This window comes from Castor canadensis, chromosome 10 (genome assembly GCF_047511655.1).
Source record: "Castor canadensis chromosome 10, mCasCan1.hap1v2, whole genome shotgun sequence".
Lineage (NCBI taxonomy): Eukaryota > Metazoa > Chordata > Mammalia > Rodentia > Castoridae > Castor > Castor canadensis.
The window spans coordinates 136,359,648-136,387,577 of NC_133395.1; the positions used below are offsets into that span (position 1 = coordinate 136,359,648).

A 27,930-nucleotide genomic window follows, 5' to 3' on the forward strand; every position below is an offset into this window, starting at 1 on the left:
CCCATGAGTGAGGAAGTCAGCTTTAAGCATCTCTCCTTGAGACCTGGAGTGTGAAGCCAGTTTGACCCTATAGCCTCTTGTTGTCATTTGACCCACCTCTTGCCCATCCTCTGCATCCTCCAGTTGAGGGAGGCAGCATGAGAATGGGGTTGGGGGGATGTAGAAAAATAGAACACAGAAAAGAGACATAGGGAATGGAAGTAGAAACTTAACTTGAGATAATACTGGGAGCTTTAGTTGTTCAGTGATCTGGATACTTTTAATTTCTTTCTTTTCTCCCTCCCTCTCTCCCTTCCTTTCTTCTGTCCTTTCTTTGGCTATGGGATCGAACCCAAGGCATTGCACATGCTAGGCCAGCATTCTACTACTGAGCTACATCCCAGTCCCCTTTTAATTTCTGAATTGGCACTATTTGCAACTTTTATCATCAGAGGATTGACCAACTTTTAACTTAAATATGAGAGCAGTTGAAAGAACCACCCCCACTGAATTTTAAAACAGCAGTAGAAAATGGAAGAAAGACATTTTCTAATGATATCACAGAAGCCTTTAATGGTTAATGTACCCATTACGTAGGCAATTTATGAGAATAAAGGCACTGTTTAGAAAGAATGATAAGCTCGGTAGAGTAGGCTAGGGGATAGGAAAGTCTTCCTTAGGGAGCTGTACTTTGAGGTGAACTTCAAGTATTGATGGATGGAGATCATCCTTGGGGAAGAAGTGGCACTAATGCTTGTTGAGGTGGTGACTTGGAATACAGTTTCTGGCAGGAGGAAGGGAGAAACAACTTGGGAAAGGCCCAGAAAAGTGATACATGGTACATGCTTATAAGAACCGTAGTGACTTTAGAATGGCCAGAGGGGGATATTTATGGGGAACCATCTTAAAGAACTGGAACCTGAGTGGAGAATGGGCCAAATGAAGACCTTGACTTTCCTGAGTTTTTTTCCACAAGAGACCATATGATTTTCATTGCAAAGTTGCCAGACTGTCCCAGCATCCCACCTTGATTGTCAGCAGTGACTTGTCTGCTTTCAGATGAGCCCCAGAATATCAGCTTTGGCATGAATGGAGGCTTGTTAAAAATGTGGGCTCCTCCCAGACCTCTTGCATCACAGCCTGCAAGATCCCCAGTGATCTGTTTGCGCTCAGCAATTTGAGAACAGCTGTGTTGAGAATTCAGTTATCCTGCAGGCAAATGTTTCTTAGAGTGTGGTTGGGGGCCACTTGCATTAGAACCACCTAGAGAACTTGTTAAAAATGAGGGTTCCTAGGTTCATTCCTTCTATCCAGGCACCTGTATTTTAATGAAGTCCTTTGGTGATGGTGACGTTCACCCAGATTTGAGCACAACTGCTGTGATGTAGGATCCAAAGGAGTAGTGCCAATTGAAATCACTGGGGAAAGTTGGGGAAAAACCATTCTTCATGTTCCACCTCCAGATCTGTGGGCTACAGCGTTGTATTATCTTAAAAGCTCCCCCTTGTGACTATAAGGAGCAACCAGAGTTGGGAATTGCAACCCTAACGGATTTTAAGCAGGAAGTTAATCTTAGAAAATTCCAGCCAACAGATAGAGTTTCAAATACAGCAAAGAAGCTACTTTTGAGACATAATTCAGAAGGGTCTGGAATGCTTTATGCCCTTCTCTGTTGTTTATGTCTCTTCTCACTTTTTTGCTCACACTAAGGAAGGTTTAATTATATAGTCTCCAGAGGACATTTGACAAAATCTGGAGTAATTTTTTAATGTTACAATTGTGTGGGGGATGATGTGGCTACTGACAAGTAATGTGTAAACCCAGAGATAATTTGTTTTGTGATACTGTATCAAAATACTGGGAAACTTACAAATTAAGAGATGTATTTGACTCATTTGATTCTGGTGACTGGAAATTCCACTAGGCTGCACACAGAAGGGCCATATGTGCAAGCAAGGAAGTGAAAGAATGTGGAGAGGCAGGGCTCACTCTTTATAGCAACCACCTCTAATGGGAATCAGTCTACTCCTACCAAACCTGACGCACTCCCGGGTTCCCAGGAGACATCATTAATCCATTCTTGAGGATGGAGCCCCATGACATAATCACTTCCCACTGGGCTGCACCTCATTTTTTTTTTTAATTGTACTGGGGATACATTGTGACTTTACAAGAGTTCTTACTGTATATCAGTGGAATTCACCCCCTCTGTCATTTTCCTATCTCCTCCCCTCCCCCCAGTTCCTGGGATAGGTTCAACAGGTCTCATTTTTATATTTTCATACACAAGTACATAATATTTCCACTAGATTCCTGCACCCCTCCTTATATCTCCCCCACTCACTGGTACCAACCCCTCCCTCCGCAGGACCTGTTTTATCATCTTGTCCTCTATTTTTGAAAACAGACATTTAGCTTCATTGTGACATTTCCATGTATATATGTATTATAACTGGAATTGGTTCATCCCTTCTATTTTTCTCCTTTCTACATTAGTCTCCTTCTTACGGTGATTTCAACAGGTTTAAAAATTCTATATTCATTCTTGTATAGAAAGTACATTAACCAGATTCACCTCTTACCTTCCTTCTTTTATGCTCCCCTTCTCATATGTGACCTCCCCTTAGCATGACCTGTTTTTCATAATATTGCTGTTTGTATTGGAGGCTGCACCTCTTACTGGTCTCGCCACCTCTGTACTGCCACACTGGGGACCAAGCTTCTAACGAAAGAACCTTTGGGGGACAAACCATCTCCATGTCACAGCAGTGTCCTGAAATGCATAGAGCATCCCTTCCTAAGAATCACAGATAATACCTAAACTGCAAATGGTGGTGCTGAGAAAGCCTCTTGTAATTTAAGCACCTTTTTTTTTTTTTTTTTTTGATGATTGGCATTATTCTTGATGTATCTTCCTGGAAGATTGTTACAATAAAAAGCCACTATTTGGGGCAGGAATGTGTCATATCTTTCAGGTAGGTGTTCTGGGGGAAAGAAGAAGCCCGACAGTCATTCTTTTTGGCAGATATTTTGGCTTAGAAAGGAATTTTGTGTTTGCTAGGGTAAATATAAAGTATAAGCAAATGAAAAATAGATCATGAAATAAATTAAGAAAGCACCCATTCTATTTATTTAGGGTACATGTGTGATGTTTTTGAGGGGGTCCTAATTTGTTTATTAGTTTCTTTTTGCTTGGCATAGGACCAGTGAAAGGCCATCTTTGTAAAGAATCTGTTCATTGAGGGTAGGTTTAACATGTAGAAATGTCAGAAATATGTGAGGGAATGGCCCAGCCCACACATGTCAGGGGCTGAGTGGGAAGTGCTGAGATGGAGGAAGGATTGAGGTGCGTGGGCTTGGGTTGCCAGGTCTTCAGAGGAGAAAAAGAAAGAAAGGAATGGAGCGAGACACCTGGGTATTGTCTTCCTAAGTCCTTCTTGTCTGTCCTAGGGGAAAAGGTTGCAAACCAGCAATGACAGCTCTGCTTAGCCAACCATGTGGCCTTGTATTCTGTGTGGGCTTGTAAGTAAAAGCCTTGTTGTGGTCTAACAGGATGTATGACCCAGGCATGGGAGGGAAGAGAGACAGCAGGTTGGTTATACTTGTCATTCCCACTTCTAGACAGTGGGCCATATCAAGAGGTCTGCACAGAAGTGTAAATTAATTCTGGGATGCTGACTGGCTCTCATGCAATCCATTCCCTGGCTACCTGTTCTTTGTATAGCACTTGTTAGTCCCCGGCCCACACATTAGCTTGTCCCTTAGATCCTGCAACATTGAAATCAGGAGCCTCCTCTCAGTACCTCTCCCAGCCCTGCTTGGGTGGGGTCAGGTACTCCTCTGTGTCCAAATGCCCTGGGATTTCCTGTTAGCTCTTCTGCCTCCCCATGACACACCAGATCAGGTTTTACTGACTTTGTTTCTCCAGCACATAGGCACTTAATAAACGTTTGTGGGGCGAAAGACAAGTAAAGTGACTGCAAGACAAACAGCTTACTTTTCCTTTGTATAGTGGACTTTCTGGTGGAAAAAGTATTTTTCAGGAGGCTCTTGGGATGACCAGCCCAATGGCTTATGTAACTCCTTTCGTGCTAGCTGTTCCAGGCCTTCCAAATGCCTTTGTCAATGCGATCAATCCTTAGAGGTTCTGCAGTGCTATGGTTTTGAAATGGCTAGGGCTATGCATGGTGAGATTACACTTGCCTTTGACTCTGAGAGGTGCTGAGGATGTGGGGTTCTACACAGCAAAAGTTTTTAACCCAAGCTCACAGTGTTGTTTGCTGGTCACAGATCTAGGGTAGAGCTGGGTATCTTCTCTTATTTCCTTCTATTGAGTCTCTTATTTGACAGGACCAGTTGGCTACATTCTCTTTTCCTGACTATACTGGTTTTGAGGTGTGAGGCTTCTCTCCTTCTTTCCTCCCTTCACATTGAATTAGGACTTACGGAAAAATAATATTAAGCTGGAGTCAGTGGCTCATTCCTGTAATGCTTGCTACTTGGGAAGCAAAGATAGGAGAATCCATGGTTTCAGGCCAGCCAAGGCAAAAAGTTCTGAAGACTACATCTCAATTAATAAAAAAAATACTGGGCATAGTGGCATGTGCTGATATCCAAGCTATAGAAGAAGTGCAAATAAAAAGGACTGCAGTCCAGGCTGGCCCAGGCATAAACGAAAACCTGTCTCAAAAATAACCAAAGCAAAGAGAGAGTGAGAGTGAGAGAGAGAGAGAAAAGAAAAAGCTGGGAATGTGACCCAAGTGGTACAGTGTCTACTTAGCAAGTGCAAGTTCCTGAATCCAACCCAGTCTTGCCAAAACAAAAAAATCTTGCTTTGAATTCACTGAATACTTCTGTTTGACTTTTATAAAATGTTTAAACTTGAAAGTAAATTTCAAAGATGATCTTTAAAATTTTGTATTATGCAAAACATATAAGCCTCATAGGTCAGTTGAGAGAATAGTAGCATAATGAATCCCCAGGTACTTAGCACCCACCATTAACGATAACCAATCTACGGCCAGTGTTTTTTCTGTATTCCCCTTTCCCCTTGTCCCTGATTATTTTGAAGCAATATCAGGTATCATTTCATTAGAGATGACATTTTAGAACCATTGCCCTTTAATGTTGTAAAGCTGTTTGGATAGGACAGGGAATCTGGGGAAAGCCTGCCTCTGTCACAGTTCTTCTGGGCCACTAGGCATTGGGTCAGGGAAGAAGGGTTGCCTGAGTGTCTTGTGGGTGACACAGATGACTAGGTCACAGGGGAAGTCAGTGATGTCACTTCTCTCCCTTCCCTTTTCTTCCTCTCATTATAAAACAGTCATTCCCAACCTCAAACCCTGAGCAAACAAAGCATGTTTTTCTTGTGATGGATATCAGGCAGTGTTAACCTTTTCCATGAAGGGAAAACTCATTTTGTCCTTATCAGCAAGATTTTCCTCCTTTTTATGAAAACATGAAAATATTTCATTTCATCTTTTTTTAAAAATAAATTTTTATTAGGATATATTCATGATACGGGGGGATTGTAGTGATAATTCCAATTAGACTTATATTGTACATTAGTTACATTGTCCCATTGTCTCTCCCCCTCAGCCCCCTCCCCACCCCACTTAAAGCAATTGCAAGAGGTTTTCTAGTTCTGTTTCATATAGATATATGAAGCTCATCTACCATATACCATCACCTTAATCTCCTTCCTTCACCCTCCCCCCCTCACTAATACCCTCCCCCCACACTATACCTATTTTACAGTCCTGATTTTCATAATTAATATTGAGTTGAGGGCAATGTATGCCCTCTTTGTGTGTGCTTTACTTTGGTTTGTTCAGTCCTTTCGAATACTCTCCCTTACCCCTTTACCTCCCACCCCCGTTTTTCAACATCTTTCAGTACACATCCTTATGTCCTCTACCTTTACATCTTGTGGTAGGTGATATTACTGTTGCTCTGTCATTCTTTTTATCTTTTACTGAGGTATTTTAAATAATTGTGTGTGCACATGTATTTGTATGTATATATGCTCAAACTTTAAATGTATTGCTTGATGGAATTTTATACCCATGTGGCCCCTACCCAGGTTGAGAATGAGATCATTTAAAGTTCTCCAGAAAACTATTCTGCCTCTTAAAATACCACCTTACCTCCATAAAGGTAACCACTGTTTTAATGCTGGCACTAAAAATTAGCTTTGCTTGTTCTTGAACTTCTGATGAATGGATCTCCCCAGTAGAAAAGGACCTTTTTTTTTTTTTTTTTGGAATACTAGGGGATTGAACTGAGGACTTTGCTCTTGCTAGCAGATGCTCTATCACTTGAACCCCACCCCTACTCCTTTGTTTGTTTGTTTGTTTTTTTCTTGGCTTACTAGGATTTCAACTCAGGTCTTTACACTTGTAGTTATTTTTCAAATAGGGTGTCATGTTTATGAGAGGGCCGGCCTGTACTGAGATCTTCCTATTTATGTGTCCCCCATGACTGGGATGACAGGCATGTCCCATCACACCCATCTTTTATTGGTTGAGATACAGGGTCTCACTTAAACTTTTTGCCTGGGTTGGCCTCGCACCATGATATTCCTGATCTCTGCCTCATGAGTACCTAGGATTATGAATGTGAGCCACATTTGGCTAATGAGCTCTCTACTTCAGCATCTTTTACACAAAATACAACGTTTGTCAGCCAAGATGCCCCACTACTGACGAATGGATTAAGAAAATGTATCTATACACAATGGAATTTTATGCAGCCATGAAGAAGAACGAAATGTTATCATTCTCTGGTAAATGGATGAAATTGGAGAACATCATTCTGAGTGAGGTTAGCCTGGCCCAAAAGACCAAAAATCGTATGTTCTCCCTCATTTGTAGACATTAGATCAAGGGCAAACACAACAACGGAATTGGACTTTGAGCACATGATAAAAGCGAGAGCACACAAGGGAGGGGTGAGGATAGGTAAGACACCTAAAAAATTAGCTAGCATTTGTTGCCCTCAACGCAGAGAAACTAAAGCAGATACTTAAAAGCAACTGAGGCCAATAGGAGAAGGGGACCAGGAACTAGAGAAAAGGTGAGATCAAAAAGAATTAACCTAGAAGGTAACACACATGCACAGGAAATTAATGTGAGCCAACTCCCTGTATAGCTATCCTTATCTCAATCAGCAAAAACCCTTGTTCCTTCCTATTATTGCTTATACTCTCTCTACAACAAAATTAGAGATAAGGGCAAAATAGTTTCTGCTGGGTATTGAGGGTGGGGGGGAGAGGGAGGGGCGGAGTGGGTGGTAAGGGAGGGGGTGGGGGCAGGGGGGAGAAATGACCCAAGTGTTGTATACACATATGAATAATAAAACAATAAAAAAAATACAACGTTATGGAATTACCATGTGCTTGTGTGTAATAATGGTTTATTGCTTGTGGCTGTGTGGTCCCCCAGCATTGTAGGTTAGCATGGATGTGACGTTTGTTTCCCATTTCAGCATGGTGGCCATATTTATTGTTTACACTGTGCTAAGATCTGTTTGAAGGGCTTTAAGTGAAGTAGTTAAATCTTTTAAGTTAATTCATGAGTTATTCTTTGTGGTTATTCCCTTTATAGGCAAGAAACTAGAACGTATAGAGGTTAGATAATTTTCCCTGCAATTATACAACTAAACGTGACAGAGTTGGGGTTTAGACCCAGTCAACCAGATTCCAGATCAGTATACACTTGGGCACTCATAGGCAGGATTTTAGATAGTTAGGTGACATGGAACATAAGCTTCCACATATTTCATTGTCTCTTAGGACTCTGCAGTCCCTCAGGGATGATCTTGCCCACGGAAGAAGACACACAGGCCTGGAGAGGTGTAGTCATCTGGTCAAGGCTACACAGCCAGTGAGGGGCAGAGCCAAGGCTGGCTTTCCAGATTCCCTGTATCTTAGGGTTTTTTTTTTTTTTTTTTTTTTTTTTTTGCATTCTTTTGGCGATAGTGAATGCTTTTGTTTATTTCCATTGCCAATAGAATGAAATATGTTTTTCCACTCTCCATGTCACCTAGGACTTTTGGTTGCAGACAACAGAAAGTGACTAACCTAAATCTGAAAGGAAGCTATTGAAGAACATATTGATCACAAGATCAATAGGTTGGCCAAGGAGCCAGGCTTGGGTGCTGAAGCAGACAGGACAGTGCAGCAGCTTCATGCTAGAACTCTTTGAAAGGGCTGCTACCCTCCCTCAGTCCTCCTTGACCTTCTGTGCTGCCCCTGGTCAGGCAACCCTGCTACGCCAGGCAGTCTTCAACCAGCTGCGATCCTTACAGCCGTCTCTCTAGGTGCAGAGGCTGGGGTAGAATATCCAGTTGTCCCCGTGTAGGCAGAGGTCTACACTCAGGCTTCGGGTTGGAAGGAACTTCTGGCCCCTTTAGTCTTCTACAATAGGAAGAGTTGCCTTTCCAACTCAGTTGTGACTGGCCTTCTCCCTATGCAGTAATTCTTGCAAATAGGTAAATAAAAGTTTAATTACCTGAGCTAGAGTAAGTCAGAAAAGAAGTTCCTGCTTACGTTTTCAGTTTTTAAATGTGTTTGTGAATGATGGTCCTATGAACAGGAAGGGTGACAAAACACAGAGGGCAGTAGCTTTGTGTGTTGTCAGCTTGAGATTTCTATTCAGAGAAGGCATCTGGTCATCTGAAGTGGAAAAAAATTACCTTGTTGTTCTTTGTCTCTTAATGACAATGTTTATGTTTTGTGCAGAGAGGTAATGGAAGGTCTATTTGGCAGTCCCATTTGGAAAATGTCACTTTACTTCAAAAAGCTGCTGTTACGGCTTGAGAAATGTGATCAGCATACAATAGGCACAGTGTGGTGTGGCTGGTTTCTGCTTACAGTGAACTGCAGTTAGTAATTTGGTCATGGAAGGCATTTGTTGGAAAGATGTGTGAGGTTTCCTTTTGCCAATTGCCTTTCAGAGTGCTCTTTCACCTTGGATGTCTTTTCATTTATTCATTGGCCCCATTTTTGCTACATGAACTAAGGTCAGAATAACAAATAAGGCAGAGAAGCCGTATTCTTAAGAGGCTCATAGTCTAGTAAGTTTGCATTGGGATAATTCTTAAATATGGATTAGCTGTATTTCTCTTTCAGTACTGCATTGATGGTAATGAATTATCTTGGTGGGATTAACACTCCCCCTTCTCTACGTTAAGCATATTGTCCTTCTGAAATTTTTATTGTGTTGCTTCTTAACCTTAAAAGAGGCAAGCTACAAATGATCAGTGCTTACGTTTTTCATAGTTGTAAGGTATATATATATAGATACATGTACACCCCTTTTCTCTTATATATAATTGCATTTATATATGTTGGCTGAATGAAGAATTTTTAAAACAGTGGTAGTTTGTGGATTTATCTTTTTGCTTGCATGAGATGGATTTTAAGAGTTCAAATTCCATAAAACAAGAGTCTGTTTTAGTGCTTCAGCTCCAGCCAGTGGATGCAGCTGCAGGTGAGATGGTAAGAGAGAATGACGCAAATATTGTAGACCTCAAGAACAGATTGTAGCAGAAATCAGCTGGACACATAGCAGGCTTCCTTTGTTTTTTGCTAGCCACACAGCTGAATTTCATGTCTCAGCTCCTTTACTAAGTGATGGGGTCACGTGATAGGTTATCACTGATCACTTGTGAGTGCAAGTGTTCTGTCTCTTCCCAGCCAGTGGTTAAGAGCTGGTATGCCTTCTCATTGCTCTCTTCCCTAGCACCCTCCTACTTGTGGATGTGTGAGGTCTGGGGCCTGCACAGGACTTTCCTTGGAATGTATGCCTAGTAGCCTCATTACTTGATGATATCTTCTGGGTTGTGTATATGCACTTATTTTGACTCTTACTAGGCCGCCTGCCACAGTAGCTGCTCCCAGTTTGTGTACCCATCAACAGTGCTGAAGGGTTTCTATATGCTCACTAGCATTGGGCATTATCCAGGATCTTAGTCTGTTGTGCTACTGTGTCAGAATACCACAGGCTAGGTGAATTACAATGAATAGAAATTTATTGCCTGATGGTTCTGGAGGCTGGGACATCCAAGGTCAAGTTGCTCACAAGTTTGGTGTCTGCTAAGGGCCTAAGCCTGTGTTCCCAAGATGCTGTGTCCTGCAGAGGGGAAGAACACTGTTTCTCACAGAAAAAAGTAGAAGAGCCAAGAGCAAGAGCACACCTTCCAAAGCCCTTCCATTCAGGCATTGAGCCCAGCCTTGAGGGTGTAGCCCTCTTGACACAGTCACCTCTTAAAGGCCTCACTTCCCAATGTCTTTAACATTGGCAATTAAATTTCATCATGAGTGTTGGAAGAGACAAACATCCAAATCCAACAAAAAGCTTATTGCTTTTTGAGAGTCTGTAGGTATGAAGTAATGGCAATAAAAACTAAGCAATAATTGAGTGCCGGAAGGTAGTTTAAAATTTAGACTCGGCATTGTGGCTCTCACCTGTCATCTCAGCTGTGTGGGAAGTGTAAATAGGAGGATCATGCTCCAGTAGGCCCTGGGCAAAAATGCAAGACCCAATCCAAAAAAATAACTAAAGCAAAAGGGCTGTTGTATGGCTCAAATGGTAGAGCGTCTGCCTAGGAAGTTGAAGTGCTGAGTGCAAACCCCACTCGTTCCCCCCCAAATTAAATATTTTCATATACACATGTGCCTCCTTTACAAAGTCAGATGTGAAGGATGGGGGTTAATTTCTTAATAGGTACAGCATTTCTTTTTAGTGATGATGAAAATGTTTTGGAGATGATGGCTGTGCAATATTGTGACTATACAAGTGCCACTGAGTTGTTCACTTTAAATGGTTAATTTTATGTTCTGTGAATGTCAGTTCAAAAAGTCAATATTTATAACATGCAGAATAAAAGTAACAGTGTTATTTCTGATATCTTATGCTTTCCCACTTACCACTGGCAACAGTTTCAAATATCCTAACATTTTCTTCCAGTTTTTGCCACCCTTGATGTGTGTAGATTAATCTATTTTAAATATCATTTGTTGATTTACTGTTATTGTAGCTGCAGTTGGCTTTATGATGCTTTTCTGTTCCGCCTTTACTTTCCCATTAGAGCTTTATATATTTATGACTGTGTAAATATTGTTCACTGTGGAGCACTGGATTTTAATATGCACCTTTCCCCTGGAGTGAGTTACTGCTTCTTTTTCTTTCTTTGCATAACCCTTTTGTAGCATTTCATGAGTCTTTTTCTTTCTTTTTGAAAGCCTCAGTTTGTTTTCCAGGTGGCTGTGCATCAGATCTTCCTTTGCCACATCTGCTCTGGCATTGACAATCAGAATAAGGGTGCTATCCCTGCCAACAGAGCAGGAGCTAGGTCAGGACAACTTCTTTTTTTTTTTTTCTTAAAATATCTTTATTAGTGTATATTGTAAAAGTGAAGGGTCTCATTGTGATATTTCCATATGTGCATAATGTACTTTAGTCACAGTCACTTCCTATATTACTCTCTTATCTCCCTTTCTCCAGCCCCCTTTTTAAACTTTCTCATGAAATTTAAAAAATGAGTTTCATTATATCCTTTCAATATTACATACAATGTACTTTGATCATATTCTCCTCCTTTTTACCCCCTCCCTCTGGTTCCCTCGCACAATGGACTCCCTTTTTTGTTCATGTTCTTTGTGGTTTTCTTAGATCTAGATTCTGTGTGAGAGAAAACATGTTACTTGTCTTTCTGGGTCTGGCTTACTTTGCTTAACTTGATGATCTCCAGTTCCATGACATTACTGCATTCTACTTTATGACTGACTGATAGTCCTGTGTGTGTGTGTGTGTGTGTGTATGTAATATATATGAGTGCATATTTCCTTTATCCATTCATCACTGGATGGGCACCTAGGCTGATTCTATAACTTAGATATTTTGAATAGTGTTGCATGGGTGTTCAGGTATCTCTGTTGTAGGCTAACTAACACTCCTTTGGTTTTATGTAGGGCAACCTCTTTAATGACCAGAAAAAAAAAGTTTTTAAAAAATCTTTTCCGTGTTTTGTTGGAGTACACCCTCTAAAAGTTTTTAAAAAGTCTTTTCCGTGTTTTGTTGGAGTACACCCTCTAGCAGCTTCCTGATTTAAGACTTGACTCTGATGCTTTTTTTAAATGTAGCAAGTGTTGGAAAGTAAGCTGAGAAACTTTCCCAGAAAGTAAAAACTGAGAAAGGGAGGGGAGAAAGAAAGGCATTGACAGATCAACTCCTACCTCCCAAAACCTAAGAAGAATTTCAGAACTAGACATTGAAGGTACAGAAATTTTCAAAGAGAATATCCTGGAACGGAAGGAGATGGTTTCTTCTTGGTGATCCTGCAGAAACACAGACTTCCATTTCTTTTTTTCTGTCAAATTCTACCCCTCCATCCCCTTTCCATCTTCAAATTGCAACTCAGGAAGATGGGTTTGGGTTTCAGAGAAGATGGTGTTGAGTTTTTAACTTTTTCCCAGTACTGGGGTTTGAACTCAGGGTCTCATGCTTGCTAGGCAGGCACCCTACCCACTTGAGCCATGCCCCTGCCCTTTTTGCTTTAGTTATTTTTCAGATAGGGTCTCACACTTTTTGCCTGGGCCTGCCTCCATTGTGATCCTCCTACCTCTATCTTCCTTGTAGATGGGATTACAGCTGTGCACCACCACACCTGGCTTGTTTTTTGATACAGGGTCTCAGTAATTTTTTTTTGCCTGGGCTGGTCTAGAACCCTGTTCCTCCTATCTCCAGCTCCCTGAGTTTTAAAAATTTTAAATTTCCTTGTATTTTTCCCCCTTTGGGGTTGGAGAGTAAAGGGAATAGAAGGGTCTTTATTCTGCCCTATGAAAACTTTGGATTAAAGTTAAGCTTTTGTAAGCCTCAAATAAACATATATTTTTAGATTTGAATAGGGAGAATGAGATGTCCCTATTCCCAGATGGATAGTTGCCTTATATTTATGATCCTGACTTCCTCAACTTTCCTTTTTCCTCCAACTCCCCATGCTTCCTCTTCTTGTGTCCTTTTCACCCTAGCATCCTTAAGCAACTGACTGTTTTATATTTTCAACCTGATAATTGATGATTGGACTGCTCATTACTCAGCATGTCAGCTTAGACGTTTTCTAGGCATTGAAACTAAGCATAGCCAATATAAAATCTGTGATTTCTACTCCTTTTCCCCAAAGCTACTCTTCCCCAGCCTTCCCTTTCATATTAGGCACCATCTCCAGTAAGAAAGCTCCCTTTGGGCTAGAGGTGTGGCTCAAGGTGTAGAGTGCCTGCCTAGTAGACAGGAAGCCCTGATTTCAAATCACAGTAATGAAAAACAAAAACAAAAAAACTCCCTTAGAAATATCAGCCAGACCAAGTTCTTCCTTGCTTCAAGCCATTGATTGGCTCCCATTGCTTTGGTAATGACTTCCTTGTCCCACCATGTCTGTACAGTGCTGTGCAGTGCAGCCTCTGCTTCTTGTCCAGCCCTAGTTCCCAGAACTCTTGCTTTTGCCCCCTACTCTCTAGCTCTTCTTTTCTATTCTTTTGGCATTGTGGATATTGTTTTCCAGCTCAAGGTCTTTGTACTTGATCTTCTTTCTGCCTGGGAGGCTTTGCCTTCAGATTTTTTTTTTTTTTTTTTTTTAAGTTGAGGCTGGCTCCTTTCCATTCTTCACGTTCAGATGCTTGGTCCTGATGACCCTTGTGAAAGAGGTTCTCCACTGCGGCCTCACTGCTTCCAAAGACAGTCTTTGCCTCCAATTCTCGCTTTGCTGTGCCATCCAAATAGCAAAGGCAATATGGAGACACTGAACTGGAAAATTTTGGAAGATTACTGTAACATTGCTCTTGAATTGCTTCACTTAAGTTTCAAGAACTTTTAACTTGTTGCAGTTCAACTTACCTCTTTGATGTGAGTGTCTTTCTCACTAAGATTGTAATAAGAAACTCATGTGTCTAGTTCATTGTTCTATTTTTAATATCTGATATTGTCCCTGCACACATCAGGCACTTTAATAAATAGTAATTGAGTCAGTGAATAGACTTGTGAAAGCAGAGAACTGGAAGTGACTTCGGAGACTTACCTGCTGTTGTTTCTGGAGCCCTAGGGATGCTAGCACAGTTAGTTCATTAATTCAGCACCTTTGTTGGGTTGCTGCTCTATCCTTAGGTCTTGAGTCCCTGCCCTCAGGGACCTTAGTTCAAATTCATGGTTCTAGACATGGGGAGGGGTGTGGTGTGAAGACAGAGCAGTGTCATCTTTGGCAGCCTTTATTCTCTCATATAGTCACTGATAGGGCTACCTCTGAAGGGCTACTGACATTTTTCCTTTCTTTCCGCTCTTCGGCTCCATCCTAGAGTGCTCAAGACACTCTGTGACTCCTCGTGCGCCCATCTTCTTTTTAATTGTGCACCAGAAATCTTGATTTGATAGTTCATACATGTACTCCCGCCGCTGAGCTCTGGAATGCCATTTAAGCCCTGGAAGATATCCTATAGCTTGCTCTGTCTGGTTTGTAGCTCACCCAGCCCTTCAACGTTTAACCCAAGCTCTCTTTCAAATTAATCCTCCTTGCTTACTCTAAAACTTCAGAATACTCCAAAGCTATTTTTTGAAAGCTTAGGTTAGTTTATTCCTCAATGACCAAAATAATACCTGTCACATAAGATTCCTTTGTGACTTTTCTTTGTGATGAGACCAAACTACAATGTGTATGCACATATGTGTCCATATACACACACCTATATACACAGGTATTCTTGCTCCCCTCCCTAGATGTAGATGTGTTTTGTATACTTAGCACAGTATTAGGACTGAGCAGAATTTCATTTTTACCCTGCTGTGCCAGCCAAACAGCAAAGGGCAATATGGAGCCATCAAATTGCTGAATTTCAGAAGGTTACTTTAACATTACATTTGAATTGCTTAATTTATTTTCACTTTGAATCAGTTGCTAAGCAACCGGGAAGACAGGGCAAAATCAGCAAGGCTAATTTGGTTCTGTTAGTAGTATGTTAGCATCTCTTATATTTACATAGACAGTTGGTTGTAAATATATTTCATCCAATGTGATGCTCTGTTTTGTCCAAAGAAAACAGTTGGTGTGGAAGTTTTAGCAAGGCTGTGGTCTGATTGACAGTTCTTAGATTCACACTCTCACTTTAGGTAAGTGTGAAGTTACCTGAAGTTCCAAGCCCCTCTTGTTCCATTTGTTTGTTAAGTGACTTGACAGTGACATGCACAGGTGTCAAATGGTCCTTGCCACCATAATGAATGCAACCTGCTTGTTTCTCACACCAACTTATATCAGGTTTTTGGGGATGCCTAACCATCTAGCTATTAGTATATAAAATAATGTTACAGAAAAATAATAGGTCATTTTATTCTCTGTGTCATACTGTGGATGAAAATTAAAATTGTTATCCTCATTTGGTCTGATCAGAAGTTAATGCTGGTGACCAATATTTTGAATGCTTTTTAAAAAGTCATATGTTTATTTAAGGAAGTCATGCTGGCCCAACCTAGACATGCTGTCCTGTGTCAAAAGATAGGACATTGAATTCTGGCCAGTAGTCTCATTGTGTGTGATTATTCATGAGGTGTATGGAGAGTTCATATACATTAGGCTGGGAGAAAAACTGTCTCTTCCAGTGATGTCATTAAGTTGTCACTGAGACAGGAAATGACTGTGACCTGTGCCTTTCAGTAAGAGGCCGGGGAAAGCAGCCTTATCTTTTAAACTGGTTTCCTGTTGAATCCTTTGTTCCATAAAGACCTAGACAGGATTTTTCATATATAATTAAAACTACTTTCAGAGGGGTGAATCAGATTCTTGATGAAGGTGAATATCGGTGTCCCTGTGTTTATCTTGTAACTGCCTGTGACTAGGTAGAAATACTGAATTCTCGAAGGAGATTCTAGAAATGCAGAAAGTAACTTTTGCATCTACATTTAAATAATGTTTTGTTCTTAGTAGTGTTGAATATAGTATATTCTAACAATTAATTGATCCTGGCTATAAGAAAGAGCCATCTGAATTAGAGGACGATCTTGTTGTTTATGTACTTGTCAGTGAATGAATTTTTCTTACTTTGAGACTGTTATTTGGCTAGGAAAATAAGTAAGTATTTACTCATGGAAGTTCCTTTCAGGGAATCTGAATGAAGAGACAAGAATAAGTGTCATATACAGTACTTACCTATGTGTAGGGTGCAGTTTTTCCAAATCTGAGCATTTGCTTCAAGCTTATTAATTTTACAGATACCATTTGTAAACTCAGTATTTCAAGCTGTTAGCTTTTCAGGAGTGAGTGCCAATTTTAAAATATAGGTTTCATAATGAAATAATTTCTGAACTTTTGTGTGCGTGAGGGGGTGGAGTGGAGGGTGATGGGGATTGAACGCAGGGTCTTGTGCATGCTATGCTATACTGCTGAGCTATGCCTGCAGTCCTCTGTACTTTTTGGATGGCATATCCTCAGGAAAGTATTTTGGTGAATATACCCCTAAGCTCTGTGTGTGTCTGTATTTTAAGTTACATGCATGTGTGACTGCCCTAGTATATTATATACATATAAAATAATTAGGACAGTGAAAGTTAATGAAAAAGGTGAAGATCAAACAGTGTCATGTCCAGTTAATCACGAAGACTTCATATACTCGTTAATATCTCAATGTACATGGATGCTGTAGGGTAAGGGCCATTGTTAAAGACATATTCTCAGTGGTTTTGATTTTTAACTTCTGGGTGATTTTTATTTAGACCTGGTTAGATCATCATTATTTTTACCTTAAAGTAGATGACAAGAGGACTAAGGGAAGGACCAGTTCTTCCTTTCTCTTCCTTACCACTAGTGTGTTTAGCATTGTAATTTCTTTGTAGAGATCCTTGAAGCTGCTTGTCCTGTTGTAAGGGTTGGTTATGCTACTTAAGACAGCGTATGAAGTCATGCAAGCATATTGAATGGAAGCACAGGATGGTGCACTGATGATGAGGAGACAGGGTACATCCTGTGTCCATGGGAGTTCAGATATTTGCTTTCTGTATTCCAGAGGCTTACTTTGCTCATGATGCCGGATAGACCGCTGCCCTGGCAGGATCTCCAGACAAGCTAAATATATATTGCATTTAAAACTTAAGTGAGGGGACTGAAGAGATTGGGGTTTGTGTAAGGAAATCCTCATATGTATTGTTGTGTACAGTGAAGGCTCTTCTTCCTGTAATTGTCCAGTGTGACGTGAAGGCGTTAACTGTGGACAGTTGTTAAGAGCACTGGATTTGGATACTGTGTCACAGCCCTGCCACTAATGACCATGACCAGTTAGGCTCCCTTTATGTCAGCCTCAGTTCCCTCATCGCTTGCTTTATACAATGGTGGTGAGAATTCAGTTTAAAAAGGAAGGTGTATAATAAGGCTTTGTACCATCATTGACATGTAGCATACTTTCCAGTAGCTTGTATAAATAACATTGGAAAGCTATTGCCCATAGGTTGAGTGTATGTATCCTTGGTAACAGTTCGCCTTTGTTTCCCTTCTAGACTGCCTCTTCAAGCTATGTCCTATGAATCGCTACTCTGCCCAGAAGCAGTTCTGGAAAGCTGCTAAGCCCGGGGCCAATAGCACTACGGATGCAGTGCTGCTCAACAAGCTGCATGTATGTATGGCGATTGGGTGTCCACGGTGGTGTCCATTGGTGGTGTCCATTGATGGTGTCCATCATGGGGGTGTCAAGTGGTCATCAGGGTGGTGTTTGAGAGACCAGGGAGGGATTGGTGTGCCACCCTCCAACTCTAGCTCCCAGCTTTCTTCGGTTCTTTCATAAAGGATTAAGAGGCAGAGGACCCTAAGAAGAGGTGAGCATAGCCATCTTGAGGTATCTGGGGAGCCCCTCTTTTCTCAGCTGTTCCATTTTGGGATTGGCTTTGGACACAAGCTATAGAAGAAGACTGCCTAAAACTGAGTCCTGGCTCTTCTCATTAACAGGTGACCTTAGGCAAGTCACATAGCTGTTTCCCAACTCTGCTATTTCCCTGTAAATGGGGATGATGATAGTACCAGCATTAGGAGGAGGGTGTAAGGATTACATGAAATGAGACAAGAACAGCATATGAGCACCACTCAGCACATAATAAATGCTTTATAAATGTTGGCTATTCTTTAATGGGTTTTGGCTATTATCCAAGTATTTATCCCATAATTTGGCATGTAAAAGATGTGTTCATTCTGCTCCTAGTGTACTGTGTGACCACTGCAAGCTTTTGAGTCTCTCTGAGCTCATTTCTCATGCAAAACAATGATAGAATTCTTCTAGTGCTCTGTGCTTGGGAACTACTCTATGTGGAAGTTCTTTAAGGTGTTCAAAGGGAGGATCTGATCTTCATCAAGTGTAGTGTTACTGAAATTGCACCCCATTCTTGCTTCAGTTTTCTTCATGTCACTTATAGTCTTTGTGACATGCTTTTTAAAAAAATTCTGATTGTTTCCTGCTCCCTCCTAAAACGTCAGCCAGAAGAAGGCAGAAGGTTGATTCCAACCTGCTTGGTCCTGTGCCCTTCCTGCCTATAGCAGGGTTTGGTGCATGCTAGGTACTCTCGTAGTTGACTGAATAAACAATGATGTGTCTTGGTGCTCAGGATCTTGGTTCAGGATCGCTGAACACGGGGAGATGGTGAGTATGGAGGAGCTCACAGGTCCTCCATCTCAGCCTGCTCTGTCTTGATGTGGCAACATCTTAACCAGCAGTATTTGGTAAGGTTGTGATCAAGAGACCTTTTCATGCAGCATGTACTGTTCAGGTGTGGACCCTGTGCTCAAGGTAGGAGCAAGGACAAGGTTGCAGCTTCCTTCCTTCAGTGAGCTTGTAGTTAGCCTCATATGAGGACGTGCAAGTGTCACTCCTATTTTCCCTAAAATGAAATTAGGCTTTTTGTGGTTATGTATAAGATCACACATGCCTGGACCCTGTTATTCCCTCTGAAGCTTATAAATAACACTCTAGCCTTAGTAGCTTTCATTTATTTTCTTTAATTTTTTTGAGCACCCCAATCTCATACCAGTCTTGTGACCTTTTTCACCATTTGTCCTGTATAGAGTACCTTTCTCCAGGCTGTTGTTAAGCTAGGACCTTTGCATCCTTCATGTCTCAGCTTCAGTGTCATCCCCACAAAGTCTTCCCCACCTCCTCATCTAAGAGATGTTTGGTCAGTTTTTCTTTCCCACAGCTCCCTGTTTATGTCTTTCTCAGCCCTGATCATAGTCTGCAATTATATTTAGCAATTTCCTTAATTATCTGTCACTCATTAGAATGATGAGTTCTACAAGGTCAGAGGCAACATCTCTTGTTCACTGTATCCCCAGCTTCTGTAAGAGTGTCTGGTGCATTGTAGGCACCACAATAAGATTGAACACTGTGCTAGGTGCTGGTGGTAGAACAGTGTCAGAGCCTAAAGCCCCTGGGAACTTCATAGGAAGTAAGGATTAAGGAGGTAATGACAAGACAGTGTGACAAGTACTGTATTCCATGACAAACCACCTGAGGCTGGGGGAGTACATAGAAAGGGTATAAAAATCTTCTTTGCTGGGTAAGGGCATGCAACACAGAGGTCAGGAAGGACTTCCTGGAGGAAGAGGGAAGTGACAGGCAAGCTTTAATTGAGGCATCTGTTGGAGTTAAAGAGTAGAACAAGAAGAATCAATGGGAGCAAAAACCTGCAGGCTAGAGATTGCTTTGGAGACTTCAGGAATTACATCAAGCCCCATGTGGCACATACCTATAATTTCAACTTTTGGGAGGTTGAGGCAGGCTAATCAGAGTTCAAGGCCAGTCTGAACATAGTGAGACTGTCTCAAACAACCAAGGGCTGGGAGAAGGGTTGTAGCTCAGAGGTAGAGTGCCCGGAATTCAATCACCAGCACTACAAGAAAACCAAACCAAAAAAAGATTACATCATCGTTACCGTAATGATACTAAACTTACTCAGCGTTCCAAGACTCCTTACTCCCTCTTGATAGCAAATATTATACAGTGTTACTGAAATTCCTAGACATCAATTTTGTTTTTGTTTTTGTTTTTTTAAACTTATAAAGGCAAAAGGAAAGGAAAGTAGAAAATTGTATAATAAATGGTTTACTTAATGCTTAGGGACAGGTCCTCTAGGAGACATAAGGGAATCAGCACTTGCATCTTTTTGTATAAATCCCATGCTTGGGACAACTGTAGATCATGCCTGATGTAGAGTGTGTAGTACTGGTGACAAAAAAGCATGTTATCTGTGAGGTGAGTTTTCCAAAATGGCCAGCAGCTCTTGGTAACGTTAGGAGGATGCACAGTATTTTCTTCTCTCCATTGAACAATACGTGCACTTTTGGAAAACGTGCTGATGATGTACTAATAAAACCCACAAAGCCATGCTTGTTGTTGATATATAAAATGGAGTGAGGTGCTAGGTTCAGGGAATTGCAGATACGATTTAATCTGTGTGGAGATACAGCCAGCCATAAAATTGGGTGGGATGAATGTCGGTTCCTTATTCAGGACTGAAGCAGGCATTTTACCACATCCAGGCTGCCTGGTTACTGTCTGCTGAACTCCTGCAGCCCTCACCCCCACCCAGTTTGGCTCACAGTCTTCCTACCAGTCAGAAACCCCTGAGGTCTGTTTTGGGAACATGGGCTTCTCCTTGAATGGGCAGGGAGCATGGAAAGGGAACCTCCATCCTGCCTGCTCCTGGAGGGAGCTATTCAGGGCAGATGCCTGGGGTCAGCTTTGTGGGAGGTCAGTTGTTCCTGCTTTGCTTCTCTGGTATGAAGCTCATTCTGTTTAATGAGATCTTATTAGAACATCTCAAATTCTTCTCCTATGCTTCCACAGCAGGGGTTGCAGATTCAACATTGCTTTAGGCCAAGTAGGAAGCCAAAAGGAATAAAGGTGGCTTGGTGAGCAGTGTTGCCATGTGGGGGTGGGGTGTGCAGGTGTGGGAGGGCTCCAGAGGGCAGACCTACCTCTGCAGCTACTTCGTGGGAAGGTGGGCCAAGACCTGCACATGTCTTCTGCTCTGACGAGAAGATGAAAATCCATGCTTTTATGTGTAATATCCCAATTTTTAAATCATGTTGGCAGTTAATTTAATAAATTTAGGCTTAAGCCATATGTTCAGTAACAACCTAGAGTGACTCAGGCTCAAACTGGATGTGAATCTTTGGTCCTTTTTCCAACCTGTGATCTATGCTATATTTCATCAGCAATTCCTTTTGATGCTCCTTCTTGCAAATGAACTGTGAAAAACAGTACAGTTTAAAAAAAAAAAAAAAGTCAATCCTAAAGGTGATAGTGAACCTCTAACTTCTAGGACCAGGTTCAGTGGCTGACCTCTTTGATCCCAGCTACTTGGGAAGAGACTATGATTCGGGGCCTGCCTGGGCAAAAAGTTAGCAAGACCCCATTTCAACAAATGAACCAATGGTGGTGGCATGTACCTGTCACTCAAGCTACAAGGGAGGCATAAGTAGGTTTGTGGCCCAAAGAAAGCCCTGGGCAAAAAAACAAACTGAGCCCCCATCAGAAAAATAAGGCCAAAAAAATTTAAAAAGAACTTTTAACTCCCTGTGTGTGAGAGAATCAGTTATCTCTTTCATGCTGTTTGTGCTTAAAAAATAAATATAAAAGGAAACCAGTTCTTTGCTCTGACTTAAGATTCCTGATGTGACTTTGAGGTCTTGAGTGCTGATTTGTACTAGACTTTGTGTGGGGCTTTTTCCCTGCGTAGTTGGAACTTTCCCTCTGTTCTCTGAAAGTAATCTGCATGTTTCACTGCAGTCATTAAAATGTTGTATTTTGGGCAGCCACTTGCCTTTGGGGGCCAGGGGCCAGTCTCTAGTGGGTTTTCATTTTTATTTTTGTCAACTTACTGTGCAGCACCCCAGTCAGAGGTCAGATTATTTTAAATTAATGCCATTTAAGGAATTAGTTGTCTAGACCACTTTACTTCCTTTTCACTAGGATAAGCAACAAAACAGCACTCTGAAGGATGACATCTAGTGGCTGGTTACTGTGTGTGCTCATTCCTTCTATGAGAAAATGGGATTCTCACTTTGGGTCATGATTTCTCAAGAGTCTCTTGGCAAAATGATCCTCCCTTGCCCTCAAATCACACAATAGGTTTCACAGACCTTGGCTGTTTCCTAACAGCAGTTACCTCTTACCTTGAAACAGGCACCTGCATTGTTTGGACTCAGAGGTGATCATTTAAGTTAAGCTGACCCTTGACAAGCTAGAAAGAACCAGAGGAGTGACAAATCTTTATTGTCCTTAGAGCCTGGGTTGTGCATTGCTTATTTTCTGACGATGAATTCAATATCATATTACGTAATTCAGAGCTTGTTGACCTTTCCCCACTGTTCCAGTGCCCTTTCTATAGTAATTTAATAATGGTGTATTTATTTCTGAAATAAAGTAACAGGTGACTATAATGGGGTTGACCCTGATGTTGTTTAAGGAACATGGTAATGTCAGTGGGGAATAATAATGGTAGAAACCATAGCATAGGGTGTTTTCTTCCTTAGAAATTAAAAACAGTCCTCAGTTCATTGTGCAAGGGGAAGAAGTAATAGGTATTTTTATTTATTGAGATTTTTAAAGAAAGCAAACATAACAGATTTAAGATGGCTTTTTTCTTGTTTTTATTATTGTTGTACTAGGTGTACATTGTGACATTTACAAAGTTCTTACAATATATCATAGTTGAATTCACCTCCTCCATCGTTCTCCTTTATCCCCTCTCCCCCCACCTCTTGGAATAGTTTCAGTAGGTCTCATTTTTCCATTTTCATACATGCGTATATAATATTAACACCATTTAACCCTCCTGTACACTTTCCTTACATCCTCCCCCCTCCCACTGGTACCAGCCCCACACACAGGACCTGCTTTGCCTTCCTGTTCTCTGTTTTTGTAAAAAACAAAATGACATTTTTGTTTAAGATGGCTACGCAGGGTGTTCTATTATGATATTTCCATGTATATATGTAACATCCAGGCCACTTGCCATAGAGGCACAATGAAGATATTTGTGGAGAAGTTACACACATGAGAACTACAAGAAAAGACTAAAATATACGAATAGAAGGCTGCCAGTAGGAGCATGCTGTTTTCCATTGCTTTAATGTGTTTTTTTTTCTACTTTTTCTTAAATAAATAGGAAGTTCTAGTCTCATTTTTAATGGCTACATGGTTACTACTCTGTTTTTTGTCAATATTATGATTTCAGATAATGAGTCCCTGTGTAGGGAGAGCAGTATTCAGAATCCTGACAGTTTTTTACTGTTTTGGAAAAAAAAATTGTTAATGGTCTTGTACATTTGTCAAGTTATCTATGCAAGAGAAGCTCCTCGAAAAAGAATTACTTAGCCAAAGTTATACCAATTGAAAACCTTCATGGTCTATATTCCCAGATTATTCTCCAGAAAGTTCAGTGTTACAGTGCAGACCCATTCTTAGAACACACTCAAGGGACTTAACAAACCATGATCTCATTCTTTTCAGTGTGGAAACAACCTTGGTCTGTGGGCCCCGTACAGTCTGGACCTTGCTACCTTTTTATCTACCTGTTACTTTGCCTGTTGAGCCTAAAAATAATGATGAATGCTTTTGTTTAAAAACTGAGTTTGATTAGAGGTATGGCTCAAGTGGTAGAGTGCCTGCCTAATAATCAGGTGGAGGGCCTGAGTTCAAACCCCAGTACTGAAAGAAAAGAAAAGAAAAGAAAAGCTGAGTTTGGTTTTGTGAAGGGAAAGATTGAAGGGCCAATGAGTAAACTTGAGCGAGCGCAGTGGCCATTTATGCACTTGACCAGAAGGTACCTTCACGACTTTTCTCCTCAGATAAAGAAAACCTGTAGGAAAAGTGCATTCTTAGAATGGTTCATAAGCTTAATGCTTTTAGTGTTTACTTGGTAATGATATGTAGCCTCAGTATTCATTAAACTTGTTAACAGAGATAAGAGTTTTAACTCTTAATTTAATAGAGTTTTAACTGAGTTTTAGATGTGATATTCAAGACTGTCTTGTTGAAGTCCTTAGATTCTGTTCTCCAATATTTTTATTTTCTGTTTTTTTCTTTTTAGGCAAATATATTTGCTCTTTAGAGCTGCTGGTGTTTAATTAGTCTTTAAGAAGGAATAGACACCTTTTTGATGACTAACTTGATATTTCTTTTTTAGCTATGGCAGTGTCCCCTGGGTTGCTACTTTTATACCTAGTTTAAGCTTAGGTAGGAAGTTAATATTTTAGATAGGTGTGTCTTAAATTGAGGCCATTGGAAATTGTTGAGAGTAAGGGGAAGGTCCATGAGAGAATTTTGCATCTTAAAGAGAGGCTCTTAAATCATTTGAGTTAAAAAAATGGTACTTAAGAATTTTCTGTAGGTAAATCTTACTAGTGTAATGTTTTGAGCACAAAGAACTATTTCCTTTGTGGAAAATGTTAGATTTTATTTTTCTCATCCACTGATTTTCCTCCCTTTGACATGTTTTCCCTCTTGAATTCTGTCAGTATTAGCTGAGAACTGCTTAGCAGAAAGAAGAAATTCCTCTGTACTAAGTATAAACATTCACTCCAAGTGGATCCAGTCTGGTATTTTGTTTGGAAAACTACCTGCAGAGTCTGTGGATAGTGTAGAGATGTTTGGAGGGGGTGAAACACAGGCATGAAAACTGGGAGAACAAAAGATGGTGATCAATTAAGGAGAGGATTTAATGGAAAGGAAAGAGTATGAGAAGAATTGTGCAGAGGGCAGAAGAATTATGGATGCCAAGGGCTACCATGTTGTCTGTACTGGTATTATTGTTGAATGTGTCTAGAACTCAGACTGCCTTTATCCTTGTGCAACTGAGAATGACCATTGGTAACTAATTCCAAAAGAAAACTGGGAGGCCTGTGACTGAAGCATGGTTTTCAAGAGCTGATGCAGATATGGTCAACTTGCAGCAGTCTACACTGATATAGGCAGATAATTTCCCTCCTACAATATAGTTTTGCTTGGGGTTATGATTGCTTCCTGCAGTTTTCTCAAAAGATGTGCCTTTCTGAAATTGTCTACAGTTCAGGTATAGCTAGAACAGAAACTGAGTTTGAAGGAAACTGAAAGATTCTTGATCCAGCCAACTTAGGTCACCTTTTGAAATTTTTATCAGACCATTTCTTAGTGTTAGAAACTTCTGTACACTAATAGTGGTAAACATCTTTTATTGAAGGGACCGAGGGTTTAGCTCAGTGGTAGAGTGTTTGCCTAGCATGAGCAAGGCCCTGGGTTTGATCTAGTACTGCAAAGTAAACAAAGAAATAATTATTGGATGTCTATGATATATCTGACTTGCATTTTCTCTAGTCTTCGCAATAGCCCTAAAAGGCGTAGAGTTTCCCCATTTTGTGATGAGAGTACTGAGTGAGACTGGGTGAGATTAAGTGACCTGGACTAGATGACAAATTTGGATGTAAAGGTCCAGAAGGGCCTTGTGAAAAAGCAGACATGTTACTTGGGAAAGGTATGCTTCCCATTGGTATCTGTTGGCCTCTTGCCTCAAAGAATGGGGAGACTCTAGGAAGGGAGTGTTACAAACTCTGCGGCAGTACATTACTGGGTTTTACCTTCCATCAGATTCCACACTGAATTTCTTTCCTTATTTTACTTTTATCTAGCTTAGGGTTGGGTGACAGGTTGGGACAACAGACTGCTGATTGTCTAGGGTGTACTAGTTTCCCTGTTCAGAGTTGCTCAGTAAAATGAACCTGGAGCCTATTCTAGAACCTCTCTTCACCGTGTTTCCTGGTATGCTAAATTTGGACTGCTAATATCTCTCCACCTTATTTGTAATTCTACACATTTAGAGTTAACCCAAATGTGGATCTGAGGATTATCTCTGTCATTGAATAAATGCGATTAAAAATTTAAACATCATCAAGCAAAATTTCAGATGTTCACAGAAGTAGGAAAAATAGTTAACAAACCCACATTTGTACTCATCGTATAACTAGCTAGTGATGTTGGTCAAGCTTTTTAATTTTGTTATTTCTTCTTAAAGATCAGGGCAATCATCTTCCCTTCAAGGGGTTACTATGAAATTCAGTGAACTAATAATTAATGTCTAACAATAATAGCTAATAACCCACATGGGCTACAGTGATTGGACTCTATGCCATGTGGTTTATGTGAGGTGTAGGTTCCATTCTTACCCTCTGTACAAATGAGGAAATAGGCTCACAGATATTAAATAACAAACTGGAGGTCACAAGACCACAAACCACCCCAAACCAGCATTGAAGTCCTGTTTTATTTTACTCCAGTGCCTTAAAGAGGACATTTTACAAATCACGAAGGGGAATGCAAATTTCCCTCCTGACCTTACTCCTTTTTCTTTAAAGTGTATAGGATTTTGACTTGCTTTCCATAAGAAAATGTCCATGAATCCCCTAAAAAACCCCTCATTTTAAAGAAGCTTTTTGGCTTTTTTTTGGGCAACAAAGCCCAGGCAGGGTAGATGGCTTTGCAACCCTTTGGCTCACTGCACATAGTCTTAGGGTATGCTTCGGGATTTGCTTATTTCTGTGGTTCTGGCTGGAGACATTTGGTTTGCTTTGCTGCAGAGGTGTATAACCCATTGTTTCCTCTTTGTGACCAATCTTCCCCTCTCTGTACAGCATGCTGCAGACTTGGAAAAGAAGCAGAATGAAACAGAAAACAGGAAATTGCTGGGGACAGTGATCCAGTATGGCAATGTGATCCAGGTAGGTCAAGGCTGCTCTTCTTTTCTGGAGCTGAAGCATGACAAAGAATGAAGCAAGAAAAACACACGGAGCAAGGTTTGGATTCCTTCATACTAGGAATCCATGGAAACAGGCAGCCTGTGTATTGCAAAAATCCTAGTGCTTCTTGTTACATATGATGGACTCTTGGGCCTTGATTTGGTTGCCTCTTGGTGTGAGAATCTCCTTTCTCTGCCTGTAACTGATCATTTGTGTGCAGATATTTCAAACAGGAAACTTCCTGCCTGAAAAGGAGCCTGGCTGTTGGAGTTTTGCTTAACTTGCATTGCTTGAAAGTTCTTTTTATTTGGTGGAAATTGATTTTCCCGTAACTTTTATCTTTTGCTTAAGAGCTGTTTTCTAGAGATAATAAAAGCAGTTGTGTATTTCAGATTTTTTAAAAATCAGCAATAGTCGGGCACTATGGCTTATGCTTGTAACCCTAGCTATCTGGGTGGCAGAGATGGGGAGGTTAGTGATTTGAGGCCAGCCAGGGCAAAAAGTTCAGGAAATCCCTTCTCAACCAGTAAAAGCTGGTGTGTTGGCATGTGCCTGTCATCCCAGCTCTGCAGGAAGTATGAATAATAGGATCATGGTCCAGGCTGGCTCAGGCATAAACGTGAGACCCTGTTTGAAAAATAACTAAAGCAAAAAAGGGCTAATACCAAGTCCTGAGTTCAAACCCTGTTACCACCAATCAAAAGGGAATATTTATCATTTTGATACCTATATAATATTTATCATTTTGATTTATATAAGTCAAAAATATTTGATGATTGTTTTCACACCTTATGGGTTAGGAGGTTTACTTGCTTATTTTCTGTGCCTTTAAATTGTCATGGGACAAAACATAATCCTAGAAACAGTGTCTATAGGTCTTGCTCAGAAGATCCATCTGCATCCATCCCAGGCTTGTAGAAGATGTTAGAGGGAACCCAGGGCCCAGAGGCCTTCTAGATTTGTCCAGTTACTGGGTCATTTTGATCCAGGCACAAAGAATAGTAGTTATCAACTTTGAGAACCTAATCCATTAGATTATCTTGCTTCATTATTTCCCTTTTTGATTTTGCTTACTATGTAAACTGCACACATTACAAAGGAATTCCTTCCATTTTTATTGCTATTAGGTATAGAAAAATAGTAAAAAGCAGCCTTACTAAT

The 27,930-nt window shown here is 40.7% G+C and overlaps 1 protein-coding gene across 1 annotated transcript in view; it reads left to right on the forward strand.

Annotated features, from left to right (window-relative positions):
• The window catches only part of Itpr1 (inositol 1,4,5-trisphosphate receptor type 1), a 318,227-nt gene that overhangs the window by 97,811 nt on the left and 192,486 nt on the right, over positions 1-27,930 (forward strand). Inside the window, exons 5-6 of the mRNA XM_020184001.2 lie at positions 17,511-17,626; positions 26,665-26,751. Of these exons, the coding sequence (XP_020039590.1) occupies positions 17,511-17,626; positions 26,665-26,751 (203 nt within the window). The remainder of the gene's footprint in view (positions 1-17,510; positions 17,627-26,664; positions 26,752-27,930) is intronic.